At 27.7% G+C, this 27,188-nt stretch overlaps 3 protein-coding genes across 6 annotated transcripts; all 3 read right to left on the minus strand.

Moving 5' to 3' along the window:
• Positions 1–204: 204 nt before the first annotated feature.
• LOC112690389 (deoxynucleoside kinase-like) lies at positions 205–3,293 on the minus strand. Its single transcript, XM_025564403.1, has 5 exons — positions 2,771–3,293; positions 2,552–2,691; positions 928–1,046; positions 717–874; positions 205–490 (listed from the first exon to the last, which is right to left on the minus strand). Exons 1-5 carry the CDS (start codon positions 3,182–3,184, stop codon positions 284–286), a joined length of 1,038 nt encoding a protein of 345 aa, XP_025420188.1. The 5' UTR covers positions 3,185–3,293; the 3' UTR covers positions 205–283.
• A 2,425-nt stretch (positions 3,294–5,718) lies between these two features.
• Positions 5,719–6,048, minus strand: LOC112690380 (general transcription factor II-I repeat domain-containing protein 2-like). Its single transcript, XM_025564389.1, has one exon. It carries the CDS (start codon positions 6,046–6,048, stop codon positions 5,719–5,721), a length of 330 nt encoding a protein of 109 aa, XP_025420174.1.
• Positions 6,049–13,974: 7,926 nt separating this feature from the next.
• On the minus strand, positions 13,975–26,933 carry LOC112690382 (protein mahjong). Of its 4 annotated transcripts, none has more exons than XM_025564394.1 (27): positions 26,748–26,933; positions 26,460–26,616; positions 26,028–26,178; positions 25,816–25,947; positions 25,623–25,750; positions 25,210–25,556; positions 24,958–25,118; positions 24,730–24,897; positions 23,702–23,835; positions 23,506–23,644; positions 22,125–22,358; positions 21,896–22,062; positions 21,565–21,832; positions 21,314–21,436; positions 21,036–21,189; positions 20,259–20,404; positions 19,671–19,847; positions 19,421–19,578; positions 19,134–19,352; positions 18,880–19,063; positions 18,612–18,823; positions 18,441–18,525; positions 18,175–18,384; positions 15,776–15,974; positions 15,546–15,700; positions 15,400–15,478; positions 13,975–14,374 (listed from the first exon to the last, which is right to left on the minus strand). In XM_025564394.1, exons 2-27 carry the CDS (start codon positions 26,558–26,560, stop codon positions 14,151–14,153), a joined length of 4,455 nt encoding a protein of 1,484 aa, XP_025420179.1. In that variant the 5' UTR covers positions 26,561–26,616; positions 26,748–26,933; the 3' UTR covers positions 13,975–14,150. The 4 variants fall into 4 exon arrangements, with proteins under 4 accessions (XP_025420179.1, XP_025420178.1, XP_025420177.1 ...); XM_025564393.1 differs by having other exon boundaries at positions 13,975–14,371; positions 24,958–25,121; XM_025564392.1 differs by having other exon boundaries at positions 24,958–25,121.
• Between the last annotated feature and the right edge of the window lie 255 nt (positions 26,934–27,188).

A 27,188-nucleotide genomic window follows, 5' to 3' on the forward strand; every position in this document is an offset into this window, starting at 1 on the left:
ATAAATCAATTTCATAAAAATAAAAACAATTTTATTGATAATAACCACTTAAAATTGGTTATTATTACTTATATTACAGTGAAGTCACTACAAGACACATAGTCATGAAAAAAAAAAAAAAAAAGTACAGGAAATCTATAATGATAAACCCTGATCCTCATTTCAAACATATCAATACTTTCAAGAAAATTAAAATATAAAATGTAATATGTAATATGAAATGTATTAGAGTTCAAAATATGTAATTATATAATATAAAGTAAAAAAAAAAAGCAATTCATCATTACACTCTTTGAGCCGAAACAATAGTTGAATCTGGCATCAATTTACATGGTGATTTGTTGAGTTGAACAGCACTGATACTATTATTGATTTTAGAAATTGTTTTCGGTTCAATAATTGCTGAAGCATTTTTAGTAATTAGGTCCCTAATACCATTAAATTGCATTTTAACTAAATCCATACTTTGGTTAGCATCAATAATAATCACCTAAAATAAAAATAAATATGTACTACTACATTCAAATGAGCTTTAATAATAGGTACTTAAGAATTAAAATCAATTACATCAACTAATACATAACTAACTAAATATCTACATTATATTAGAAAAATATCTAAGTAGTATTAATAAAAAAAAAAACTATATAGTAGTAAGTATAAAATAATTGTGACAGTCAAATAGTAAGAGAAAAATATAAGAATAAATTACTTACAGGTGTATTTTTAGGAACATCAGTTTTGGTCACATTTAACCAACTCTCATGCAATTCATGTAAATGTTTGATGTACTCAAATGGAACATTTTTTTCTTCAGGCCTATTTCGGGCTTTTATTCTTTGGTAAGCAACTTCTGGATCTGTTCTCAAATAAACTATAAAACGAATAAAATATAGAACTGTTTTCAACTTTTTTTGTTTTTCATACTTATGAGGTCCGATTCTATCTTAACATTTTCTATTAGCCAAGAATACCATGCATCCAACACAGCATACTCAGGAGCAGCCATAAGATTGTCCTTGTACAAATTTTCAACAAATATGTTTCTAGAATTTCAATAAAATAAACAAATTAGTTATTTAAAATGTTTGTCGTTAAATTTTTTTTTTTATAATAACTTTAAAAAATAACCATTCAGTTATAATCATAAATATAGATTGAATGTTTGTCTATTTCATTTCCTACACAATTTTCAATAATAATTATCGAAACAAAGATATTGAAATATTAAAAAGGCTGACATGAAATAATTCATGATTGTTTATAATAAATCATCAAACATGAAAATTTGTTTAAAAAAACAAAAATGAAACTCAAACATTTGCTTGTAACATTCAACATTCACCAACCAACTATAATGCTATATAATTTTTCATTTCTAAAAATTATTTAAATTTTATAAATTTCCAAGTCAATTAAAATTTAAAAAAATTAACTTTTATGAGGCTAATATATGGAAACTCAAAAAATCTTTTTAATTTCTAATGAATCTTTATGAATTAGAAATAATTTAGAAACCACCTAAGGTATCAAAAGTAAATTTTAATTTTCAAAAACATACTTTGTACATCATAAAATTAAAATCTTATGTTTTAATATATTAAAGTTCATCTGATTATCATAAAACATTAGTATAAGTTTTATGATTTGAACCAATTATTTAAAAAAATCTTAATAAAACCTATTACACATGGCAATAATAATCAAAAAATATGGTACAATATCTAATATTAAAAATATCATAGTGAGTTTAAATCAATTTAAACAATACAATTAAAAACAACTAAAAATGAGTCATAAATTATAAGCTATTATTTAATAATTAAATCTAATGTAATTCTAGATAAAGATTAACATATGAAGTAAAATAATTACACAGATTTTTTTAATATTAACACTAAATGCATAAGATATTATTATTTATTCTATTTATATTTTAAATAGTATAATATTTGTTTCCACATTATATCAACAATATTATTTGTTGAACATTAAATATGATAATAATGACATAAGTTTGACCAGCACAGTATGAATACATATTACCAAAATGTACATCAAATGACAATTTTATACTTCCCAGGCAAAGATAAAATCTTCAAATGAAAAAAAAAATCAATAAAAATGTGACAAAGAAATATTTATTCAGTTCTTAAGTCAATATATTAAAAATGTTTTTTTCCAATGAAATGTCCATTAGACACAAAAATATTTATTTAGTTATTGTACCTATAATTAGATTGAGAATGTTTGTTTAAGAATGTACAAGTCCACCGGTCCAGAACATCTGGAATTCATTGTGATTGTTTTATGACAAAGAAAAATAAATTATAATAATCCCTTCCCGCCGTTATTCATGGCCAAACTCGTTTACTCCACCCCACCCGTACGTGCAATGACCCGAGTTCAAAATTCAAATTGTCACACAGATTCGAATAAAATACCAAAATATATTGATAAAATAAATTATTTCCCAAAACTGAGCAGAGATACGATGAAATTATATACTTTAAGAACGTTTTCAGAGAAAATATAAAACGCTTTTGATCACCTGGCACTGTAGATTGATCGTTCCATGATTTTGATATTTTGTTCGGGTTTCGGTCTAGCCTGATGCAACTCAAGAAAGGTCCTCTGCACGATTGACTGAAACGCAAAGCTCCAGCGTTTCGGGTCCTGGTACATGAGACCCTGTCAACAGGCAAACAAGAACAGCGGATTAAGAAGACGTCCTACCGATGACGGGGTAGGGGGTGAGTGCGGGATTCACCAGAAAGTTGTGGCCGTTGACGTTCTGCCAAATGTGTACCGGTTCCTTGGCCAAAAACACGTTCGGGCAACTGGCGAAATGTTCCAAGAACGTGGTCTTGCCGCTGCCCACGTTGCCCTCGATGAACACCGCATACGGCGGTCGGGTTTCCGCGGTCTTCGCTGACGATGACGACGCCATGATAACTGGTTGCGTGGTAGTGTTCCGTTCGACGTGCGCGGCAGAAACGATGCCGAACGGTTGTTGAAGGGTAGCGAGATGGACAGGTAACGCCGGCGGACACAGGAACGGAAGTGACGAATGGGTAGGGCACAGTGACGGGACGTGAGCAAACGGCGGTGAACAACGGTGTAATGGCGGCGACAGAGCTGCGGCACTGGATGACGACCAACAACGGCAATACAACGACCTCATCGCGTTTTAACCGCCAAAACTTGTTGTTCGGGGAACGCGCAACGCGCGCACGCACACGTTATCAGGTTTGTATATCGGCACTGAAGAACCTTTATCATAAGTGCGCGGTCCGTCCACGCGTTCGGTGATCGTGCACGCTTCTCGACCAGTGCCGACGTCAGCGAGCGGGCAACTTTAAACAATCGCCGGATCCAGGGGTGGCGAACCTATGGCGCGCGCAAAAAATTGAAATCATTAAAAATTGTATACGAGAAAAAAGAAATCATACTATTTATAAAATGTTAGTAGTAAGAAATTCAAAGAAACCAATTATACATATTTTAAAAATGACAATATTCCTTAAACATTCATATTTTTCGTCAACTTATGTTTGTGAAAGCTTTTTCACCATAACGGATTAAATTAAATCGAAGAAAACCAATGTTTTGACCGATGAAATAATTGCTGCTTGTGTTTCACTAATAATTACTAAAATTTAATAAAAATAGTGAAATAAATCTGTAATTTTATTTTTATTCGTAGAAAATATAATCTTTAGGCACTTGAACGTTTTTCAAAATCTTAATTGGAAAAATTTGACACGAATCAAAAAAGGTTCGCCACCTCTGACCTAAGCAGTGCCGTACCTAGCAAAATTAGCACCCGGTGCCAAGAATCTTTTTTAGCGCCTCCACCTCCTCAATCAAATATTTTTATGTCTACAGGCTATAAGGAGACTACATAATAGAGAGTTCTTTATAACTACTTATTTTGCATTTACTAAATTAATTAAATAAATAATCAACAACTGAAAAACAATATAAGTAATATAACTCAAATTGTATAGATAAAACAAAGCATGAACCTAGATAAAAACCTAACATATTAAACCTGGATATTTTATTTACAATTCGAATTTATTCGATAGCATAATTTAACTTACCTTTAAATAATTGTTGATGAAAAATAATTAGGCACCTATTTATGCAACTTCTCCGTTCATAAATTATGATGTGAACACTCATCTAGATGCCATCTAGATCTTAGATGAATTCAAAATGAAATCGTACAACTCGTTCAAGTCACAATCGTCTATGTTATTAATATCATTAAATTAATTATATCAAGTAACAATAATAATAAAGTATAAATGATGTTTTATTGTCAATTTGTTATCGACGATGTCGTTATTTCCGAGAAAAATAAATACCAATAATAAAAATGAACAAGCAACACCACCTATCAGGACAATGTTAATGATCTTGACTACGCGTCGAGACCGTGGCGTTGAACACGTTAAATATTATAAATTAAATATAATATGGTTAAATTTCGATAATATTACTATGATTTTGAAAAAGCTTTTGGCGCCCCAGTGGTTATGACGCCCGATGCACACGTACCTCTCGCACCCCCATAAACACGGCCCTACGCCTAGGGCCTCACACTCGAAACGAATTCGGGGGCCCGCAATTTGTCAAGTTAGAAGTAGTTAGAATAGTTAGATATATTTAGGTGAATAGAAACTGTACTGTTCTCACCTAGGGCCTCGCAAAAACTTGCGGTGGCACTGGTCGCTGAGGGGCACGCGATACGATGTTCTAAACCGGTGGAGCGCCAATAATTTAATACCGAATGACTAAGTCACAAATTGTGTATTTTTATTTTAAATAACTTCATACTTATGTTTCAGATTTCATAAAACTCTAAATCTTGTATTTATTTTTTTAAATTTTTTTATGTTTTGCATTAATAATATTAAAGAAACATTATAATTGCCTAAAATGAACGATTTAATTTATACGAACAAAATGTTTTTCTGTGTTAAGTAAACATATATATTATACACTTAGATAATGTTGGTAGGAAATGGAATCACCTAATTGAAATAGATTGATTTTATGGTCGTTGATCAAATAATGTTGCGCACCGTTGTTCTAAACCAAGGGTCACCAATTAATATTTCCGGCGGGCCACATTAAGAATTCGGAAAATTCTCGCGGGCCATAAAAATTTAAAAGTACATAATATTTATTATAATATTCCGGTTGGTCAAAAATACTTTATTTCTAAAAAAAAATATATACACTTATTAATTATTATGTAACTAAAACTAATGAAAATATAATTAAATTAAATAAATATATGAAACAATTATTAATTAATATTTTTAATGAGAAAAATGGCAGATCTTGCTTTCAACTAGCTGCTTTAAGTCGGGGTTATGGTTTGTGGTAGCTATCTTCGTAAAATGTCCCACTGATATTGCTCAAGTATCTCACGTGAATTATTAGCTGAGATGTATCTGTTATATCACTTGATTCATCCAAGGCTATAGAATAAAAATCAGCAGTAGATAGATCTTGTTTCAACTGATTGTGATTATTTTTGGCCAGTACTTCAGTATTTCTCGTGTTAGTGGATGCTGATATTGGGATATGACGAAAAGTTTCGACAATTTCCTTTTTATTTCCAAACAGAACATTTACAGATTGAAGCATACATTCTTTAACAATATCAGCATCTGTAAATGGCTTCATATGTTTACCGAGTATCTACGAAATTTGTAAAGATGCCTGTGCACATTTTTGTTGTTCAGTCATTGCTTGGCTCAAAATTTGAGTTGCCGATTTATATTTCATTTTTAGATTTTCAATTTTTGTTTTACGAAGGCCAGTACCCAATGGGAATTTTTCGGCAAATGACTTGTGTGTCTCATAATGACGTTTGATATTAAATACTTTCATAACAGCCACTGTTTGATTACAAATCAAACAAACAGGTAAGGCACCTACTCTATCTGGTAAAATAAAACAATATAAGTCCATCCATTCAGGACAAAGCTGTCTATTTTCATTTTCTATTTTTCTTCTTTTTCTATCCATAGTCAAGTTAAAACAAAGAATAATATATTATTTAATTACGAAAATTAATAAATAAAACGGAACGGACGAACAAAAATTACGTCGCAGCGGACACCACCGTCTCACCGATAACTGACGGACTGACGTGTTGTACGTATATTAATATATGTGACTTAACGAGTTGTCGACTTGTCGTAATAAAATTTCAAATAAATAATAAAACAGATAAGATATTTTTCACAGCTAGTATAATATTTGTTGCATCCGAAAAAACCTAATAATGCAGTAATAATGTACAAAGATAAGAAATTACCTGCAACATTTCGACTGCAACAATCTCGCTTGATAATAAATACGTATTAAATTATTGGATTTTCTCTCAGTCTGCGGGCCGGTTAAAATGTATTCGCGGGCCGGATGCGGCCCGCGGGCCGCCATTTGGTGACCCCTGTTCTAAACCATGTTTTCTGTTGTACTAATAGAAAAAAAAAACATTTTTACCTAAATCATTATTATTTTACGCGATGGTTCAGCGGTTGCGTGATCCGGTTTATCGGTTTATTGCATCGATTTCGTAATGATGCACTTGGCAATCGTTACCCCCCCCCTCCCGCTCAGTTGTTAGATGTTGGCCGTCGTTTCGTTGTGCATTCTGATCAGTGCCGTAAAAACCGGGTGTGCAGAGTGTGCCACGCACACGGGCCCCAAAGCTTACTTAAACTTGGGGAGACCCCCTAGTTCCAGCCTGAAATTAACTACACTTTACATACACACAATTATTTAATAATGAAAAGAAAACATTTTAAAGTTCAGGTAAAACTGTTATAATATTTTAGAATAATATAATATTTATTTAGCAATGAGTCCATTGAGCATTTGAGTAGGCATACAACATACCTACATAAACTACTTAAATAAATTTACTACATAAATATGCAGTGAAGTAATATAAATAATATATAACAGTTATCAACAGACTCTGAACCCGATCGTTTTTAACAAGCTACCCGAAAATGTTTCATCCAGACCTTCCGCGTAAAACACGATGCATAAATGAAAATCGAAATAAAATATAAAATATATATAAAATCCTTTCTGTTGTCATTGAGAAAATTGTGCACCGAAGCCGTGATGTACGGGACCTTGTTTGATGCAACGTACCTAATATAGGGACATATTGGTACAGATACTGCATGTTCCCCAGCATATTTTGATATTCTTCAGTGCCACACTTCACCGATGACCTAATTATGAGTATAGTTTTTTTAAATTAATTCATCGCGATTTGTATTTTTGTTGTCCTTTGCCGCTATCGTACCAATGAAAAAAAAAACTTTAAAATTAACATTTAAATTATTAAAACCAAACAAAATTAAATTTGTAGATGCATAATTCAATGTATTATTGTCCATTTGGTCAAAGTTCTTTTCTCCCCTTCATACTCTATCTGAACACGCTATTACTATTACTATACACTATTCATGCCTAACTTACAGCATTATGTCATCACATATTATTATTTAACTACTATGCTATTATAATCTGTCCATTGTACAGTATATTCGTACAAATATGCAATTAATCTGATCAATTGTATTGGGTGCATAAGAAAACAATTAACTAGAACAGTAATCGCTATTCACTACAACTAAAGAATGACTATCTGAAAAAGCTTTTGTATTACTACTTAACTTTTATTTTTGAAAATGATTTGGAAATATATGAATGTCAAGTGCCAATTCTCTAATACATTGTAACTAGAAATAAATAATTAAGGAGGCAATAGTCTATAGTCCCAATCCCAGAATATTTTAAAATATTCTTATATAACATGGTAATTAATAAAAATTAACAAGTAATTAAATGAATGGTTAAAAATAAATGATAAATCAATACTAGTAATTGATGTTACATATAGTACAGCGGTATTCTGATATTAATTTTGTTTTTAAGAAAAACACAAATTATATCATTCATTTATAACTGCACACGGCTTTATTTCAATGGATCATAATCATTATTTTTATTCAATAATAATTTTCTTTCTATGTAGCAAAATCGGTTAAACTATTTTGCGTCATAGTGGACCCTTAACATAGGCGTGCGCAGACCTCTATTTCAGGGTATGCAAAAGGTTGCCACTGCCTACCTCCCCTAAAACTAAAAGTTAATTTAAGCGTTCAAAATTCTGATCTTAATAACCTATTTAATTTAAAATTTTATTTTTTTTTTCCCGAAAAAAGAGACTGAATAGCCATTTCTTAATTATTATAACTGTCTTCATAATTAAAATTTAAAATAAATTATGAAAAAAAAAAATTAAATACATAATATTTGAAATGTTTTAAGTAATACGTTTAAATAGGGTAAATAAATAAAAACGTAATTATATACTTAAACAAAAAACAAAATAAATTTAATAAATAATTAAAATTAATCATAAAAAGATTCTGCGTACAGTTGAGTTTTTAATATCACCAATAATGTTTTCGGGATTTTAATTTATAGTCATTTCTTGTTCTGTAGTTGATAGTTATTTAATCTTGCTTGAATTATCGTACTTCTTAATTTCATTAACACATTAAATCGTTATTATAGCATATGATTTTTCTTTCAAAAATAAATTAAACTGTTTGGGACTGAATATAAAAATATAATAAAAATCATAATGTAATACATAATCACATAATATACATAAGACCAAATACGAGTATATCATAATTTTTATTTATTTTATGTGATTTTGGAAAGAAGGCTCTATATTTAGGGTATGCGGTTGCATACCCTGCATACCCCCTGCGCACACCTATGACCCTTAAATTATTTGTTTCGATTCTTCTCGTGCATGAGGATGAGCGCTCATGTGTTTGAGCTAATAAGTATGACAATTTTAATTTAGATAAATCTCATGTTGTACGACTGATTTCAATAGTTATTTTAACGGCATATTTTATCGGTTACCTGAGATTTGCAATATGCGAGGTACTACGAAAATATAAAAATGATAAATGTTGAGCAACAAGAATATTACTATTCTATAATTTAAATTATTAATGTTAACATTTAATGAATAAAAAAAAATAAAAATAATTTTAGGGTAAATTCATTATATTCTTACATAATATCATTATATCATATTACATATCAATCATGTAAAATTCCCCTTCTTTTGAAAATTCTGATGTGTATATGTTTAATTGTAGTTGTAATAGGTACATTTTATTTAGACATATCAAATATAAATTTTAAAATAAAATATAAAGAACACATTTTTGAAATAAAATTAAAAAGACTGCACCTAATTCAAATTTTGTTAAACATGTTTTAAAAATAACCGTAATATACATTTTGATATCAATACAGAATTAGAAATATTAAATACACAAAATAACATTTACATTAATTCAGTTTTAGTAGAGTTCACATAGGTATACAATGAGATAAAGAAAAATAATTTTATTACTACCGGTTTTAAATGTACAAATCTATTTTAAAAGTATCTTATATCAATACGTTATAGATAATGATAATAATAACTAGAGCCCAAAGATTTATATGCATTTAAAAAGTGTCTAAAAGTGTTTAAATATGCAATTATATGCATTATGTTACACTTTATAAAATGTAATTTTTTTTTATACCAAATAAAATTTTAAATATTTTATCAAAAACAAAAAAAATTATAATATCCATTGCTTTATATTTTAAATCATTTAAATCAATCTAAAACTTTTAGGAAACTTAAAAACGAGAATACAAATAAATATTTTACATCATTTAAAGTTGCCTACTCTCAAAAAACTAATAGAAAACTTAAAAAAAATACAAATCTTTTAAAATAATATTTTTGAAACTTAATACCTATCGTGTATATTTATGCTCTACTCGAGGCGATTACAAAATTTACTGTAATTTAAAATAGTTAATTTATTAAAAACCCATTAAATATGCATGTTATATGTATTTATGAACAAATATCCAATAACCCTCGAAAAATGCAAAATATGCAATATAAAACTTGGTGTTTAAATTTGATGTGATATGAATCATGGACATTTTAAACCTCCATAGACGTGCATACACTAATAATAGGTATCCAAAGTATTTATATTTCTTAACGTATGTCTAATTGTCTAATAGAACTAGTGGTGGGCATATCCGGATTTCAAAAATCCGAATTATTCGGATTTGTCAAATCCGAATTTAGTAAATCCGGCTTTCACGGATTATTCGGAGTATCCGGATTATTCAACTCGATTTTGCTGTTCAATGACTCATTTTTAAATACTAATAATATTTTAATAATATAACATTTTGTTAAATTTTCATTATAATAAAATAATTTATTTTACCATACATTAAAAATATTTGTAAATCTGAAGTCAAATAAAAAGCAAATCCATAAATCCGGATAATTCGGGAAATCCCGATAAGAATTTAATTCAAATCCGGATTTGGATATCCGGATATTCGGATAATTCAGATATTCGTATTTCATGCCCATCCCTAAGTAGAACTCATTTTAAATAATTTTTCCTATTAAAATAAATGATCTTTATATAAAACAACATTTTTTTCTCAATTTATTCCTTCTTTTATTTTTTCTTATTCACAGTTGCAATTTTATTCTTATATTCAGTCACAATTTTATTAACTTTGTATATACCTGATGATGAATTTTTAATTTAAAATCGGTAGTATTTTACAAATATAATAATACTCCAGACTAAGCTTAAAGTTTAGTCTGGAGTATTAAAGCTTTTATTTATTTATATTGGTATTATTTTAATTTTTCGCCATAACTCAACAAATAATATTCTTAGGGACTTAAAATTTATATTGAGTGCTTATAATGTTTACGATAGGTACCATTTATTATAAATGGTAAAATTTTCAAAATATTTGAATACCATGAACATTTTTATAAAAATTTGATGTTTTTCTTAACTTTTTTTCATAAAAAGTCAATAAAATTGTTTTGGTTCGATAAAGTCTTGAAAATGTAATTTTAAATTCCTCATACTTATATCTTATTGGTTTAAGAAAAAAAAATGTATGATTGTTATATTTTAACAAAACACGACAAAAATCCACAACATTACTATTATAAAAAATTCATAGTAAAAAATAAAAAAAAATTAAATTGTAAGTCACATTATAAAAAATTCATGTGACTTACAATTTTAATGTTTAAGGTTAGAACAATATAAAAAAAAAAAAAATACCGAATACTACAAAATCATAAAAAAGTTTTAATAATATTTCGACGAAATCGGTTATTTTAACAAAAAATGCAGCTGATACATGGAATCAGTTTAGAAAATATGTTGAGAAGAATCAGATGATGATAATTCTGCTAAAGACTAATATTTACCAAAATATCTTTTGTATTTTAGAAATACTTGTTTGCAGTGGCGCCGACTTGTATTTTAATTGGTGGGGCAAAGTATAAAAATTTGTTAATACCACCACCCAAAAAGTTAGAGCAAAATAATGACAGGTTACATGATTGAATGATTATATTGTAAATTTAGTCATCATAAATTCGCTGGCTTCGTTCGCGATTCATCACTCCAATTTCATCTATTAAGAAGGTACTATTCAGCAATGGCGTATCCAAGTGGTGTGGGGGGGTTATAACCGACAGCCCGCACTATTAAGTCTATTTTAGAATACGATTGTATTTATTGTTAAATGTACCGCTTAAAACAACACATAATAATAATAATATAAATTATGATCGAGTTAAATGCCTCATATTTTATCATAAATCAATAATCATACAGACTGAAAATGATAATTATAAATTAAGTATTAATTATTACCTATTTACCTTACTTATTGCTTACCTACTTCATAGAAGTCTTAGAAAAAAACACTTAATAACAATTTAAAGCGTATATAAATATAGGATTAATTGTTTAAATATTAAATAAGTTATTAAATTAAAGAAACGTAAAACAAAAAACAGTTATTTCATTTTTTAAAAAACTATAATTTAAAAAAATATGTTTCAAAAATATTTCACGGGGCGATTGGTAATTTAAGTAACTATCTTAGAATGTTTAAAAGATGTATTTGCATGCTGTGTAATCACTTTTAAACACTGAGAACCGAGAGACATTTAACTTCATTATGTGTGCGAAATATATATAAATGTCAATGTACGTCTGTATAGGTACTTGATATGGTATAAAGACATACATTGATAGGCGAATTGTTATATCGCATCATAGTATCCTACCATCTACAGATCGACTGTCACTTAATTTGTACATTCTTAAGATTTACTAACTAGAGTGTAAATTTATTCACCCAAGATGGGTGACCCAACTCACCTCACACCACTCAAATACCAGACACCCACCACCATAGTTAAACGAAGGGGTGAACTGCCCCGTAAAAGTAAGTGTTCGGCCCCACTACTTGTTTGTTCTACAACATTTTATTTAGTTTTGACAAATATTTTTACTGCGTTTAAAATTGTTTTTTTTTTTTTTTATACCAATATCAAATGCTTGTACAAAACGATCCATTTCTAGATTAAAAATAATTAAAACAAAACAGTCACATACAACCATTTCGTTATAACGTTTAGAGATCTTTTTTAAAGTATTAAAAAGTGACATTGAAATACGAAAATAAATAGTTTTAAATATATTTATCTTCTCAGAAAATGAAAAACTGTTACGAATATTTATTGTTTTTATTATGGTTTTTGTATTAAATTACGTATGCATAACTATCAATTATTCTAGCTATACAAATTTTAAATAATGAAATATTGTTTTGTTCTTGTAATATTACAAATGTGTTTTAATTAAAATAAACTAAAACAATTTATTGATTTTTGTATTTGTTTATATAGAATGGAAATATCATAATTAGTACAATCTTGTGTGTAACTTTTTTTTATATTTGAAAATCGGGACGAAATATGTTCCGTTCAACTTTTGTTGGTATAATAGATTCAATGTTGTAATACAGAACAATTTTGTTCAATATACAACTTATGGACTCCTTATGTATTTAGTACATTTTTAAACTGTTTTTTTTTTGACCAATTTTATACAAGGCATTATTTTTTCAGGCGGTTAAAAATTATAATTGTTAGACAGGTGAGTTTTGATTTGTTATAAGTAATGTCATACTACTTTTAATATACTTTGAAGCATCTGCTCTCTCCCAACCGTAGATTCTTTCCTGTTATTATGTATTTAATTAATACTTTGAGTTTAGAATTTTTGAGTAATAAAATTGTGTATAAGATTAAGTTTTAACCGGATACACGCTATAGACTTTATATGTAAGCCTTAACAAATATTATAGTCAACTAATAATTCAGCAGACTTTAAGATGAGTCAAAAATCATCCAATTTATTATTTTTTTTTATTTTTGAAACAAATGGTTTTTTTTTTCGTAAGTTTAAATTAATGCTTGGGTCATGCGTGTAAAAACAAAAATCAGGAAGATGAGACAATTACAAGCCTTAGAAGCAGTTCACTCACTAACCTATTTTCTTTCATTCCAAATAAATAATTCAACATCATTTTATTTTTTATCACAAGTTTATTAAACATATAACTTAATTTTATCTCACAGTTAATATACAAATTCAAGATTAACATTACTAACAAAAGATAATATATTTTTATTTCAAATTCATTCATTTATGTAATAAATAACATTGTATCAAATCAAGTAAATAATTCAATATTTTCTTTAAAACTAAAAACTATAGCATTTGTATTTATGAATCATATTAAATCATTCAAAATAGGCACTGTTCTTATTAGATTAAAGAGGATGGTATATTATTATATAATTGACATTTGTGTATAGAATTTTGAAAAACAAAACAGTTAACTTTAAAATGAACCATAGTGGTAAATTATATATTTATGTATATATAATTTAAAACTATATTATATTTCAACAATACATACAACAATAGAAAATAATGATTTAAAACACGGGAATACAAAAGTACATAGCAACAACATTTTGGTATTTGTAAATAATTTATTATTAATTATTAGTAATTACACATAGAATTATATATATATATAAAAAAAAAAAAAAAAACAGTAAAATTTAATAGCATTTAATAACAATCAATCACCTACACTTCTGGATCATAACTGGCATCATAACTTGCATCATTACTCGTTTCAGATGATACTGATAATGGAGTTACTGCACGAGAATGAGAACCATGAAGTACACTACTGTAGCTACTGCTATTTCTGCTACTAATGCTGCTATTACTGCTACCACTTGAAAAATGATCTCTTTCGTAGCCCATGCCTCCACTTAACATATCTTCCAATAACGATGGAAATACTACTTAAAAATTAAATTCAAAACTTGAATGAAAGCAAATTAAAATGCAGTACATTTTTTTCAAGAAGTTATTATTATAATTTCCTGCATTTTAATAACATTTTAACCAGATAAATAATACAATTTATATTCCTGGACAAGAGTCATTACTAGGCCTGGACGATTATTTTTTTTAATCAATTATTACTAACGAATGATAAATAATCGAAAAATTATTTAACGATTAATAATCAAAAATCAAATAATTGGGTAATGGAATAATAGATAATAATCGAAAATTATATGAAAATCAATTATTGTCCAAAAAACTTGCGCAGTACTAATTATAATACTATGATTATTCAGTTAATTAGTTATTCGATTACTATTTGAGTATTCATCATTGTTAATTACAATCATACTATACTCTCAGATTATTAAATTAATTGATTATAATGGAAAATCATACAAATAATCGATTATTGTGGAAAAAAAATAATTGTGTAACACAAGCCATTATACACAGCGGTTGAACTGGGATATTTTAATGGCTGATTATCATTCATTTTTTAATATTGATCAATTATAAATTATCATTAAAAAAAATTAAAAAAATTAAACTGACTATGTATAACCAGACTCATTCAAAATAATGTGTTTTGATCATTTGGACAATTCATCTAAACATGGTTGAACTTTCAAATCTTTCAGATAAAATTTGAATAACTGAATTATCAAAAAAAAACCTCTTTAAAAGTAAAGACAAATGGGTAGTTTGTACTTAAAATAATATAATTTAATTTTCAATTTTTCTTTAGGGCTGAACTGCTATGTATAGCATAACTTTAAAACACTATTTGTCATCAATATTAAAATTAAATTTTAAAGAAAAACTATAAAACAATGAAAATGGAAATATTTAACTAAATATACAGTTTAAATTTACTAGTTTTTAGCTCAATTGATTGATTTAGAACAAAAGTACACATATTGTATATTGACAAATTTATATGATAAATTAAATAAATTAAATGAAAAAATATACTAACAAGACATATTTTCGTCATCTGATCCTGAAGCTTCAGTATCAACGTCATCATCATCTTCTTCTTCTTCATCATCATCCAACTGAAAAAAAAACTAAAATTGTTAATTCCGTACACACATTACTTTAAATAATAATAAAATAACTCACAGTTTCATCTTCATTTCTAGTTCTACCAACATCATATATTCGGACAATGGACTCATCAATATTTTCATACATTCCTTGATTTTCAACAATAGCTATCTGAGTATCATAACTATCACATGCCATATGGTATATAAACTTTTTCACATCAACAGTAGCTAACCATGTGTGTATTAAAACACAAATTAAAAAAGAATCTAATTAACCATAAATAAAATATATTATAAATTTACCAATATTTGAATAGTCAAGAGGATCTAATGTTTTAAAGGATGTTTGGAGAGAAGTATCATTATCACTTTCTTGATCAGCAACATACACATACATTCCGTCTCCAGTTCTAGAGAACTTCACATCGCATTGATTAAGACTAGACACTGTGCGTAATAACTGAAATGTACGCATATCCCACACTTCTGTGTTTGAAATAATCTACAAATGTATAAGAATAAATTTAGATTTTATTAAATAGTATATTTGTTCACTTTTTTGGGGATTTAATTTTTTCCATCAATGACTTGTTGGGTAAAGTTCAGCCTAACCTAACTACTTTAAAGAAAATTCATAATGGATATGTAGTATTGAGGTATTTTTACTTATCAAAATTCTGTCCTTATATTAAAAAAATAGTTGTTACTTTTGTTAATTTGTTATATTCCTTTGTTGTTGCTACTATACAAATTCATGATGATTACTTTCATTCATTCATAGACTATGAAAACCAAGAGGACTAAAAATATTTTTTCTTTGCTAGTTCTATATAAATATAAATATCTTGCAATGAATTACAAACAAAATATAAAGGTTTCATCATAACTGTAGACATTCTCAATTTTGCAATTTTGCAATTTTTTTTATAGATTATGAATTTTATTTTAAACATGGGAAAATAATCAACTAGGTTATTGGTAATATATCTGTATATATAATACAATAATCGCCAATAAAAATATATTAATGGCTACTGCGATAATTATACATATAAACAACACAATAATTTATAATTAAATTTATCAATAACAAATCATTGCTGACTCAATTATTTTAATATTACATAATTTATCTTGGAAATATTGAAAATATCTGTTTTTATCATATGAGATGTCACTAATTGTCATAGCAAAGGAATTTCAATTTTTTTTTTTGAGAAGTTGTAAAATCTCCTTGAATAAAAATAGTTTTAATTTTCTCTAAAAATGGTTTAAGTCAATATTATTTAAATATCCTAGAATCCTAGAATAGGATCCTAGATCATAGAATCCTATGGGTAAAACATATTATTTGAATAACTAATTTTTCATTTTAATAACATTCATGCATACTATACTAAACAATAGTTTTCCAGTCTTAGCAGGGATGGAAAACCTTTTTAATTTTTTTGTTTTTGTTAGTTGATTTTACAAATATTGTTTTTGTTTAACGTTTTTAAAAACTTTATTTTTCTAAATTGTTTCCTAATAACGTTTTTGATAATAAATCATTGAATTATAAACCCAAACGAACATAGACTTGTTCATTCTTGATTTCAAATACCGTATGGATATCAGAATAATGAAATTAAATAATTTAACCATTTAAGAAAATATGTAAAATACAGTCACTGATAAAGTAAAAATTATAGTCATGTTATTGTTACTATTAACTATAATTGCCAATAGGATAATGAGTAGGTATAATAAACTATAAAACAAAATCAATTCTTAATCAACTGCTAAAATCAATAGATAATAATATAATCATATTATAATAATTGAAGCGGCAACCATGTTATAGATTACACTATGAACCATGACCATCGCCGTGAAAGATAATAGAATTTTATCGTCACCATTGCAATGTGTATGTGCCATGTGGACTATAATTATTGTGCTACCCTATTAATATATTTTATTTGTCAACAATTACCTATTAGTTATCAGAATTATCAACTTTTTGATAACAGATATATTTTTTATTCAAAATAAATAATAATAGTATAATACTATAATTTATTTTCGTTTTCGTTATAATATTTTTTTTGTTTTTGGTTTTATTGATTGATTTTTTTTTTTTTTTTTTAATAACGTTTTTAAAAATGTTTTCCATCCCTGATCTAAAGAAACAATATATTTTTAAATTTGGTAATTTGTTGAGCACAAGTAATCAAGAATACACTATTTAAATATTATTTGAAGGAAATAAAATAATAATAATTATAATTATAATAAATGGTTTTAAGTACATAAAAAAATTAAGTCTAGTTTTTACCTCTCAAAAATCCTGTTTTACCCATTGGGTAGTAATTACCCACAGGTTGAAAACTGTTGGTTTACACGGTTCACTACAATAAGCTTTTATAATAATAATAAAGAAGTTTAAAAATTAGTTCACTTAGGACAAATTCAGCACAAATGTATCAAAAATTACAATAATCAATGAGGAATTATATACTTTATAAGCAATTAATATGCCAGAATCAAACCACTATTATAAATTGTTAAATTATTTGTTGTTTATTCTACATTAAGTTTTTGCCATTTAAACAAAACTGTATTGAAAACACTATTCTGTTGTATTCTATGCATTATATATACTTAATCAATGAAAATGCTCTTTTAAATAACTGTAATAAATTATGACAAATCTGTTTTACCTCTAGTCCATTTGGATGAAAATCTCCACTAATATTTTGATTCAACTTATCAAACTTATGAATTTCTTTACCAGAAGTAGCATCCCATAATACACCATCAGATAACACCAATTCATTAGTAGCATCAAATACTGCACGATTTCTATTGTACCGATTTGAATGTCTTGGAACTAATTCTAACAATTTTCTACTGGTTTCAATATCATAAATCTAAACAAATTATCAATTAAAAAAAATTAAAATATGATAAAATATTCAATAATTACTGTTGCTGTTTCATTTTTAGTTCCAAGTAGTTTACTTTGGTCATATTTGCTAAAAGTACAGTACTCTTCGAGATCCAATGAGAACCTGATGCAATAAAATATTTTAAGACATCATAGTAAAATTATTTAGTATTATTAAATATAAAAATTAAATTTTAGAAATATTTGTACCTTAAATTGATTGTATCATTATTTATGGACCAAAGACTAGATAAAGATCCTCGCCAAGAAGCTGAAGATACCATCAATCTTTCATCATTGCTACATTCTATATGGCTAACATATGCATCATGGGCTGAAAATGTTAGTTCTTCTTGTGAAGTAAATAAATTGAATACTTTTATTTCACCTCCATCTGTTCCAATAGCAATACGATTTTGGTTCTAAAATTAAGATTACCTTCATAACAAATAAATTAACATTTATTGTAGAAACTTACTAAGAACTCAGAGCAGGTAAAATATGCTTCATCATCGTTATCCATGCGAAACATAAGTGTTGGACAAAAACGACTATGAATGAGTCTTTGATCAAGTTTTCTAGAATGAATATTTTTGGAAAATCGCATAGCAAAGTTTGTACACATTGCACTCCTTGGTTTAGGATCAGGACATTTGTGTGGACTGTAAAAATAATTTTAATTTATGTTAGTTAATATTATGTAGTGTTGATTTATTTTAACTTAATACTCACACAAATAAATTAAAAGGAGGACATGTAACCATAGGATGTTTACATGAAGCATGTTGATTTGTTAAGTATTCGGTAATAATAGATTCCAGACTAACTGTTGAATTACTGTTGTTATCAGATGATAATGGTATATCTTGGTCAATTTTTTTATGAACTAATTTTGACATAGGTGATTCAGTTTCAGGTTCTAGTTCTGGTTTTGGACGGGTTTCAGTTCGCCTACACATATAAAATAAAAATTATGTTTTAACTATAAAAAAAAAAAAAAAATGATATAAAATGTTTACTTATTAACGTTTAAACGTATTGGAGATGATGAATTTACTCCTCGCATGTTAAAACCAGCATTTAAGACACCATTAGATGAACTAGCTATTTCAGATTTTTGGTTTTGAATTGTGTACCTAGTAGATGCTGGAGATATTCCTCCTCCAATTGACCGATTCTTAAAAAAAAAAAAAAGCAAATTAATATTAATATTGGTTACAGCTCATTAATGGATTAATTAATTCACAATAAATGGAACATTTAACTTACACGACAATGAGCAACATATGTAAATGGGACAGACTTTTTTTCTGTTATATTAAGATTTGCTTCTTGTACTAATTTGTCTGCTGCACCTGTATATCCTTTCGCTATTAAATGTTGATGTATTAAAAGGAGCAAATGTTGTTCATTGAAATTTATTTTTGTTTGTGCAACAATATTTGCCTGCCAACAAAATAATTTATATTGTGGTTGTCTGCCATTGGTTTATATACAATAAATTCTTTAAAAGAAGATACTAGTAAAATATAAATTAAATTAAACAACTAAAAACAAATCCTTCTACTATCTAAAAAATAACCACGAAAATTACTCTCAAAAAAAAAAGAAAAAAGATTACGAACTATTCCAGTCATAATTATAAACAATTTAAAATTCAAATAAAAAATTATTTTTTAATATTTTTATCATTATGTAACTTAAAAGGTATTTAAAAACAAATTAGTAGTAGTTTTAAAATGATTAATGATTTTGAGCTGAGTTTTAATTGTATTATTTATTTACTTAATCCTAACAATATAGCTACTACTAGACAAAAAATAATGTCGATTTTTTTTTTTTAAGTTTAAAACATACCCGATTTATATTTGCTAATGAAGCTTCAATTTCTGCACCATTATGTTTTGCTTTTCCAGTAACTAATTCCATTAATTCTAAAGCATATTTCTGAAATGTTACATGTTCTTGACGCTTTTCTTGCAATACAGGATTTTTCACTAAATCTAAAATGGAGTACTATTATAGAAATCAAATAATATAATTTACACAATGAAGTTAAATAATAATTATCTGTCAACACATGTCCTTTTTTAATTTAAAATACTTCTGATCAAAAAATTATAACATAGACAAATTAATTTAATTTTATTCAATTATTATTTAAAGTTTTGTAAGAAATGCTATTTAATTTAAAATAAAAAAATTATAGTTAATCCACATCTGCAATTTCTAAATTTATCTTTCTTATTTTTAAATAAATCTATATAATATCATGTAATACACTGGAGTGTTATTTTATTTAAAATTATTTCAAAATATTGAAAAACTACATTCCTTTTTCTTTATGTTTATTTAAATTCTATATATATTCACTCAAATTAATGAAATACTTCTTGAGAAGTTGATGTAGTAATATTTATTACTCTAAGTATAATCAATATAAGCGGAGGAGGGGAGGTAGTCTGAATGTATGTAAAATTTTTTTGGAGTTATATGTTTTAGTGAATAGAAATAAAAATGAATTTGTGGACATGTCACTGACGTCTTTGAATTTTAGAATTTTATTCCACTTAGTAACATGAGATAATACCCAATGTTATAAATGTATTTATGTAATATTAATAAAGTACATACTTTGTAACTGGCCACTATTAAATAAGGGTAATTTGCTAATAATTTGACGAACGGATTCACTGCGAGCTAATCCTGCTAATGCTCGACTAGCTAAACCTCTTATAGCGTCAACATCAGTGATTGGAGTTTTAAGAGTCATTAATGTTAGTAAAACCTATGAATAAATGTATACATTTTAATACAATGGGTACATAAAAAAAACGGTACTTCAAACAATAATTATTGAAAAATATGCTAGTATGTGGTAGATTATATGTTTAATACAATAATAAAATTACCATAATTCCATTATTATTCCTAATGCAATCCCAAATTTTTTCAATTACACCATCATCATTAGTTTTATGCATTCGTTTCTTAGCAGATCCATGAGCTGAATAGTATGCTATGCTCCCTCCTTCCTAGTATATTATAATAGTGAACTAAGTATAATATACTTCCAAAGTATTCCATAAATTAATCTAATATACTATATTAATTTAAGGAATACTAAATTTAATTTGATAATTAAAAAAATTAAAATACATACCCTATGAATTGGAGCACAAACACAAGTTATAATGACAGATAATGCAGCTTTTTGGATTTCAGCATCTAAAAGTTCTCCTTCAGCAGCTTTAATGATTATATTTAAACCAACATTATCATTTTCAGCTTGTGGATCATCTTCTAATATAGAAGAATCACTAGGATTATTGCCTTGAATATTTATTGTTGGTTCACATAATGCCAATTGGACTTTTGGTAATACAGCACATATGTTTAATACCTCAAGTGCATTTTTAATCATTTCACATCTGTAACACGCAATAAATGAAATTATAAATTAAATGAAAACAAATTATTATATTAACTAATACCTTCCAGAAAAATTCCATTCATGAGCCAAATTGATGATTTGTAACAGTAAATTTAACCCACCCAATTTAATTAATTGATCAACAGGTGTCCAATGACTTTTCATGGACACAGCATTTAATAATAATTCTATCTCTTCATGAACCTCAGCTTGAGATTTTTTAGTGGACTGAAAAATAAATACAATATAAATATTAAATTATTTACTTTATAGTTTTTAAAATATCTCACTTTATAACCGGGAACAGTATAAAAATTTTGAACCATTGATGATGTCATTAAAAGACCAGAATCTCTCATTTTAGCTCTACGTATTTGCTGGGCTTTTATATGTAAATGAGCTTCAAAGTAATGTTTCAAACCAGCACATACATGACGAATTATTTGTCTGGCTGAACATTCAGCATCTTCACTTATCACATTATATGTTGGATCTTCAGATGAAAGAAGAGGCAAAGTACTGATCTATATTACAATAATAATTTAAGATTACAATTTTTAAATTTTTATCATATTACTTGCAAGTTTTTAATGACACAATTATTATAAATATATAAACTTAAAATTAATTTTTCCTAAAAAAAAAAAAAAAAATCTATTAATAAATTTTGTTGTATACTAGTGTTTGTCGAAATTAAAAAAAATCAAAAATAAAATAAATTAGATATAAAATATAGTCCAAAATAATTGGATCATAACTTAAGTTGCATTGTTATAATTTTACATATTTGTAATATTTATTCAGTTTAATTACCGTAAGATATATGATGAAAAGTGACTTGATGGTCCATACAATTTAAAGAAAAATCATAAAAGCATATTTATTGGATTTTGGATTAGTTAAAGATAGCTTGAGAATATAACACAACACTGACATTTCTTCAAAACATTTGTCTCTTTTCTCTACTCTATTAACAATCATCTTATTGAACACACCAGCAATTATATTTGTGATCTAGAATTCACTCCTACCAAAAATCTTAACTCTACTGTGGTCTGAGGCAAATCTTTTAAACTACTTAGCTTAGTTAACAGTATTTTCCAAGATTTTACTTCCACATACCTCTCATGTCCCTATTTTGTGTATTCATTGATCCTATTCTAGAGTATGGTTCAGTCATTTAAGATTTTAACACATCTGTCACTATCCTGGTAGACATTAATTATTCAATTGATTTAATATCTATTAAATTTATTTGTGCTGCATGACATTATTAAATAACCCTATCGTCCATCTTCCTCATTCTGCAAACTATAAATTCTCGTTCTTTCCTAATTTAGTTAATTTAGTTACCTAATTAATTTATAATATGTATCTATAAATATATAAATATTCTATAACACAAATGTGTGTTTTTTTTTTAGTTGGACTTTGTCTGTACTTAATAATAATTAATATGCAAAATTAAAATTGAATTTTGAATTTTTCATACTCTGAAATATGTTTGTACATCTCGGACCAAAATTTTAGTACATTATATAATAAATAGGCATTAATTAATAAATATAAAATAAAATAAAAATAAATAATTAATAGGTATTAATTCATGTAAATATATTATAATTTATATTTATATTTATTTATTTAATTAAATTCCAATTTAAATCTTACCACATTAACAAGTTTACGTAATCCATCATGGTTATCAAAAATTTCTTGAATAACTCTAAAATGAAAACTATAACTGAAAAACATAGTTGCATGACATCTACTTGAATCGTGAGAACACTCTAACATCCAAAGTGCATACCTGAAAATACATTTTTTTACATAAGAAAATATCTCTTATCTAATTAATTGTACATACTTAACAAGATCAACAAGGACATGTTCAGGTAAAAGGCAAATTCTTTCCATAGCTTCCTCACAATATGACAAATAATAAAAGCAAATTGAAACACCAGTGGATGCAATGCTGGGCTTAGGAATAAGAAGTAGTTTCTACAAAAAAACAATTATTTTTTTAAGATAATAGACAGTTGCTACTTCATCAAAACTACAAAATCATAAACACACAATGGAAAGTTAGTTTACAAAATGGTGATTCAAAGTTAATCCAAGCAAATCAATATATACAGTCTTTACTCTCAAACTTGCCTCTTGCCCTAATTTTACCTTTAATGGAAACTCAATCACCTACTCTCTAGTAGTCAAATATTTCGGTTTCATATTAGATCAAAAACTAACTTGGGCCTCTCCATTAAATCCAAAAGGTTGACTTTAAATAACCGAAAATGAATGCTGAAAATTATATTATGTAGTAATAAATATTCCTTGTTAAACTTCTCATGTATAAATCCCTACTTAATCCTGTCTAACTATATGGAATACAAGTCCTGAGAAACACAAAAAAAAAACAAGCTTAAATAAAATTCAAACCTTTCAAAGTATAAAATATTGCTTTAAAGAAACTAACAAAAGCACCTCTTATGTATCAAATCAAAGCTCCCACAGATTTAAACCTGGACACTAAATGAAGAAACCAAGCTCTATTAAAAATGGTTTCATGACAACTTCTCATACAAATTTTCTAAGTTGATTTAAGCGTAAGTAGTGATGTGATCTTTTACTTAACAACATATGTATTTAAGATCCTCAATGAAAGTGTCACCATTGAGTAACTCCTTTCTTTAAATTATATTGTTATTTTACTCTTATAAGCCTATATGCTTATTGTGTCAATGATACAAATTGAATGTTACACATTTAAATAAAAATAAGTAGTGTCTAATATAATTAAAATATATTCTATTTTATAAATTTAAATTCCTATTTTATTAATATCTAAAAATTATGTATTTATGTTAAAATACACATATAATGAATATAACATACCTGTAATCCTTGTGAAGCAATAAATTCAGTCGCAAATTTTTTATGACATAATAGAGCAGACAAATATTTTAGTGCTTCAAAAGTTAAATAACCGTTTAACTTTTCTGATGCACTGATTATTTTCATGACCAAGCGCAAAGAATTTTTTTCATATGCATGAGTTAAAAACTTAAAACGAATCATAAATTTTATTATTTCATTATACATGATATTTATTATTTAACATACTTCTTGGTATTCTCCAGTTGGAATTAGGTATTTGAAACAATAAACTAATTTTGTGGTTAAAGTTACAGGATATACTTGTACCCAGTTTGATTTAGACTCGATAATCATGCAAGACGAATTACTATCATCACAAGCTGCACTAGCTGCACTAGCTGCACTATCTACTGACGATAATAATAATAAAATTTATTATTAATAAATAAAATAATTAATAATATATTTAATAGAAAAAGTAAAATAGTATAAGTATACTTGGTTCGTCATCACCAGTCAAATCTACACAATATTGCACTTCTCCATTACAAGCTTTATGATCTTCAATAATAACGTTTGTTAGCAATTTTCTCCGTTCTTCACGAGTTAAATTTTGGTCATTCAATTTATTACTTAGAACTAGTTGCGCAAATTTACTTATATGTTGGGGACGTGAATTATCAGGTGATATTGGAATAGAATCATTTTTAGAACAATCATTAGGATTATTTAAAGATGAAGATGGTTCTGTACTGGGAATAATAGGTTTATTTTCATTACATAACTGTGCATAGTATAAGTGAATACGATCCAATATCATCGGAACAAGTCTTTTATTATCATCTCTAAACAAAATATTACATCATACTCAAAAAATATAAATCTCATTAGAATTATATAATGTAACCAACTTGAAATTAGCAGCTATATCATTTATCTCCATAGCTGCAGCTAATAAACCAGTTGCATAAGTTTGCAAAGGTTCTGGACTGTTCTCTGCCCATTTGAATAGTCTTGGAACAAGCGACTCATTTGAAGGCTGTTAAAATTATTTATTTCAAATTAAAAAAAAAAAAAAAAAATTAATAAAAATATTTTACTTACACTTTCAAAAACAACAGTTGTTTCCAAACCAGGTATAAGATTTATAACAAGTCTGCTTGCAGCAACATTAAGATCTAAACAGTCTTTGGTTCGTCTTTGCAACTGACCGTCTTTTAGATAATCAGTTACTAACTGAATAAATTTAAAAAATGATTCATAGATGAAAAATTAAAATGAATTTAAGCAAAATAATATGATATAATTATATTTACTGTAGTCATTAATTCGTCTTTACGGAATAAAATCTTGTACATCTGGCCCAGTGCACAGGTTGGATCTATTCTTGAAGGATGGCGATCATCAAAAGGATCTGGATCTTTTTTGATATAATTTTTTGATTCTAATTCAAAAATTTCACACAGCCTGGAAAATGTAACATTGATAAAACATTAAAATGCTGAAAATTTGTTTTAGCTATAGTTTGTATCACATACGTTTACAATAATAATTTAATATATGTAATGAAAATAAGTGTAAAGCTAAAACACCAAGTATGGATAAAGTTTGAAAAAAATTGTCAGACATCTTCGACGACAAACATTCGAAAAGAAAATCCCAAATTGGACAAAAATTAAGAGTAAACCGTCAACAGATGGAAGAAGGATGAATAAACCACCACAGGATAGCGATTTCGTATTAAGTACCTGGTCAACGTTGGTATGGGGTTGTAGCCGACATTTGTCGATTCCTCGTCCCAACTCCGGAGCAAGTTGTTCAATTCGTTGACAGACTGTTGCTGTTCCATGGTCGACGATGAAGAAACGTGTCGAGCCCAGCGTATATAATATTTTACAACTCGTCCTAGGAAAGACACAAATAGGTATTTTAAAAAAAAAAAACAAGAATACGAGCAACGATTATTGCAATAACGGCTGAAATCGACGCCGGTGCAAACGGCGTGGACGAATGTTCGTTCGCTACGCATTACTCACGTTGCGCCGACGACGGCGGTCCGGGCGTTCGTGCGCCGGTCAATCGGTAACGGTGTGTTCGAGAGCTTGCGCGGGAACGGCGAAAACGGCGAGAGAGAGCGCGTCAGCAGACAACGAGCAGAAACGACTGACGCAAACGCGCAACAACGCAAGTGCGACGACAACACGCTCGTGCCTGTGCGCGGTTTACCGATATTCCGAGGTTATGTTTCGTTGTGTTCGCGAGACGAGACGCAACGCGCTCTAGTGATCGCCATGTTCGCGTGAAACGGCGCGGCATGCGTTCCGCCGTATAATTACATGCTCGTTGCGTTCGCACCGCAGACGATCGCCTCCATAACCGACGGAGGTAGAGCGGCCGGCCACGGTTTGCGATCGACCTTACGCTTTCCTAACGCTATCCGTTGACATAAACGGATCGGTTGAAAAACGGATAATCTG

This window comes from Sipha flava, unplaced genomic scaffold (assembly GCF_003268045.1).
Source record: "Sipha flava isolate LNK unplaced genomic scaffold, YSA_version1 501_pilon_pilon, whole genome shotgun sequence".
NCBI lineage: Eukaryota > Metazoa > Arthropoda > Insecta > Hemiptera > Aphididae > Sipha > Sipha flava.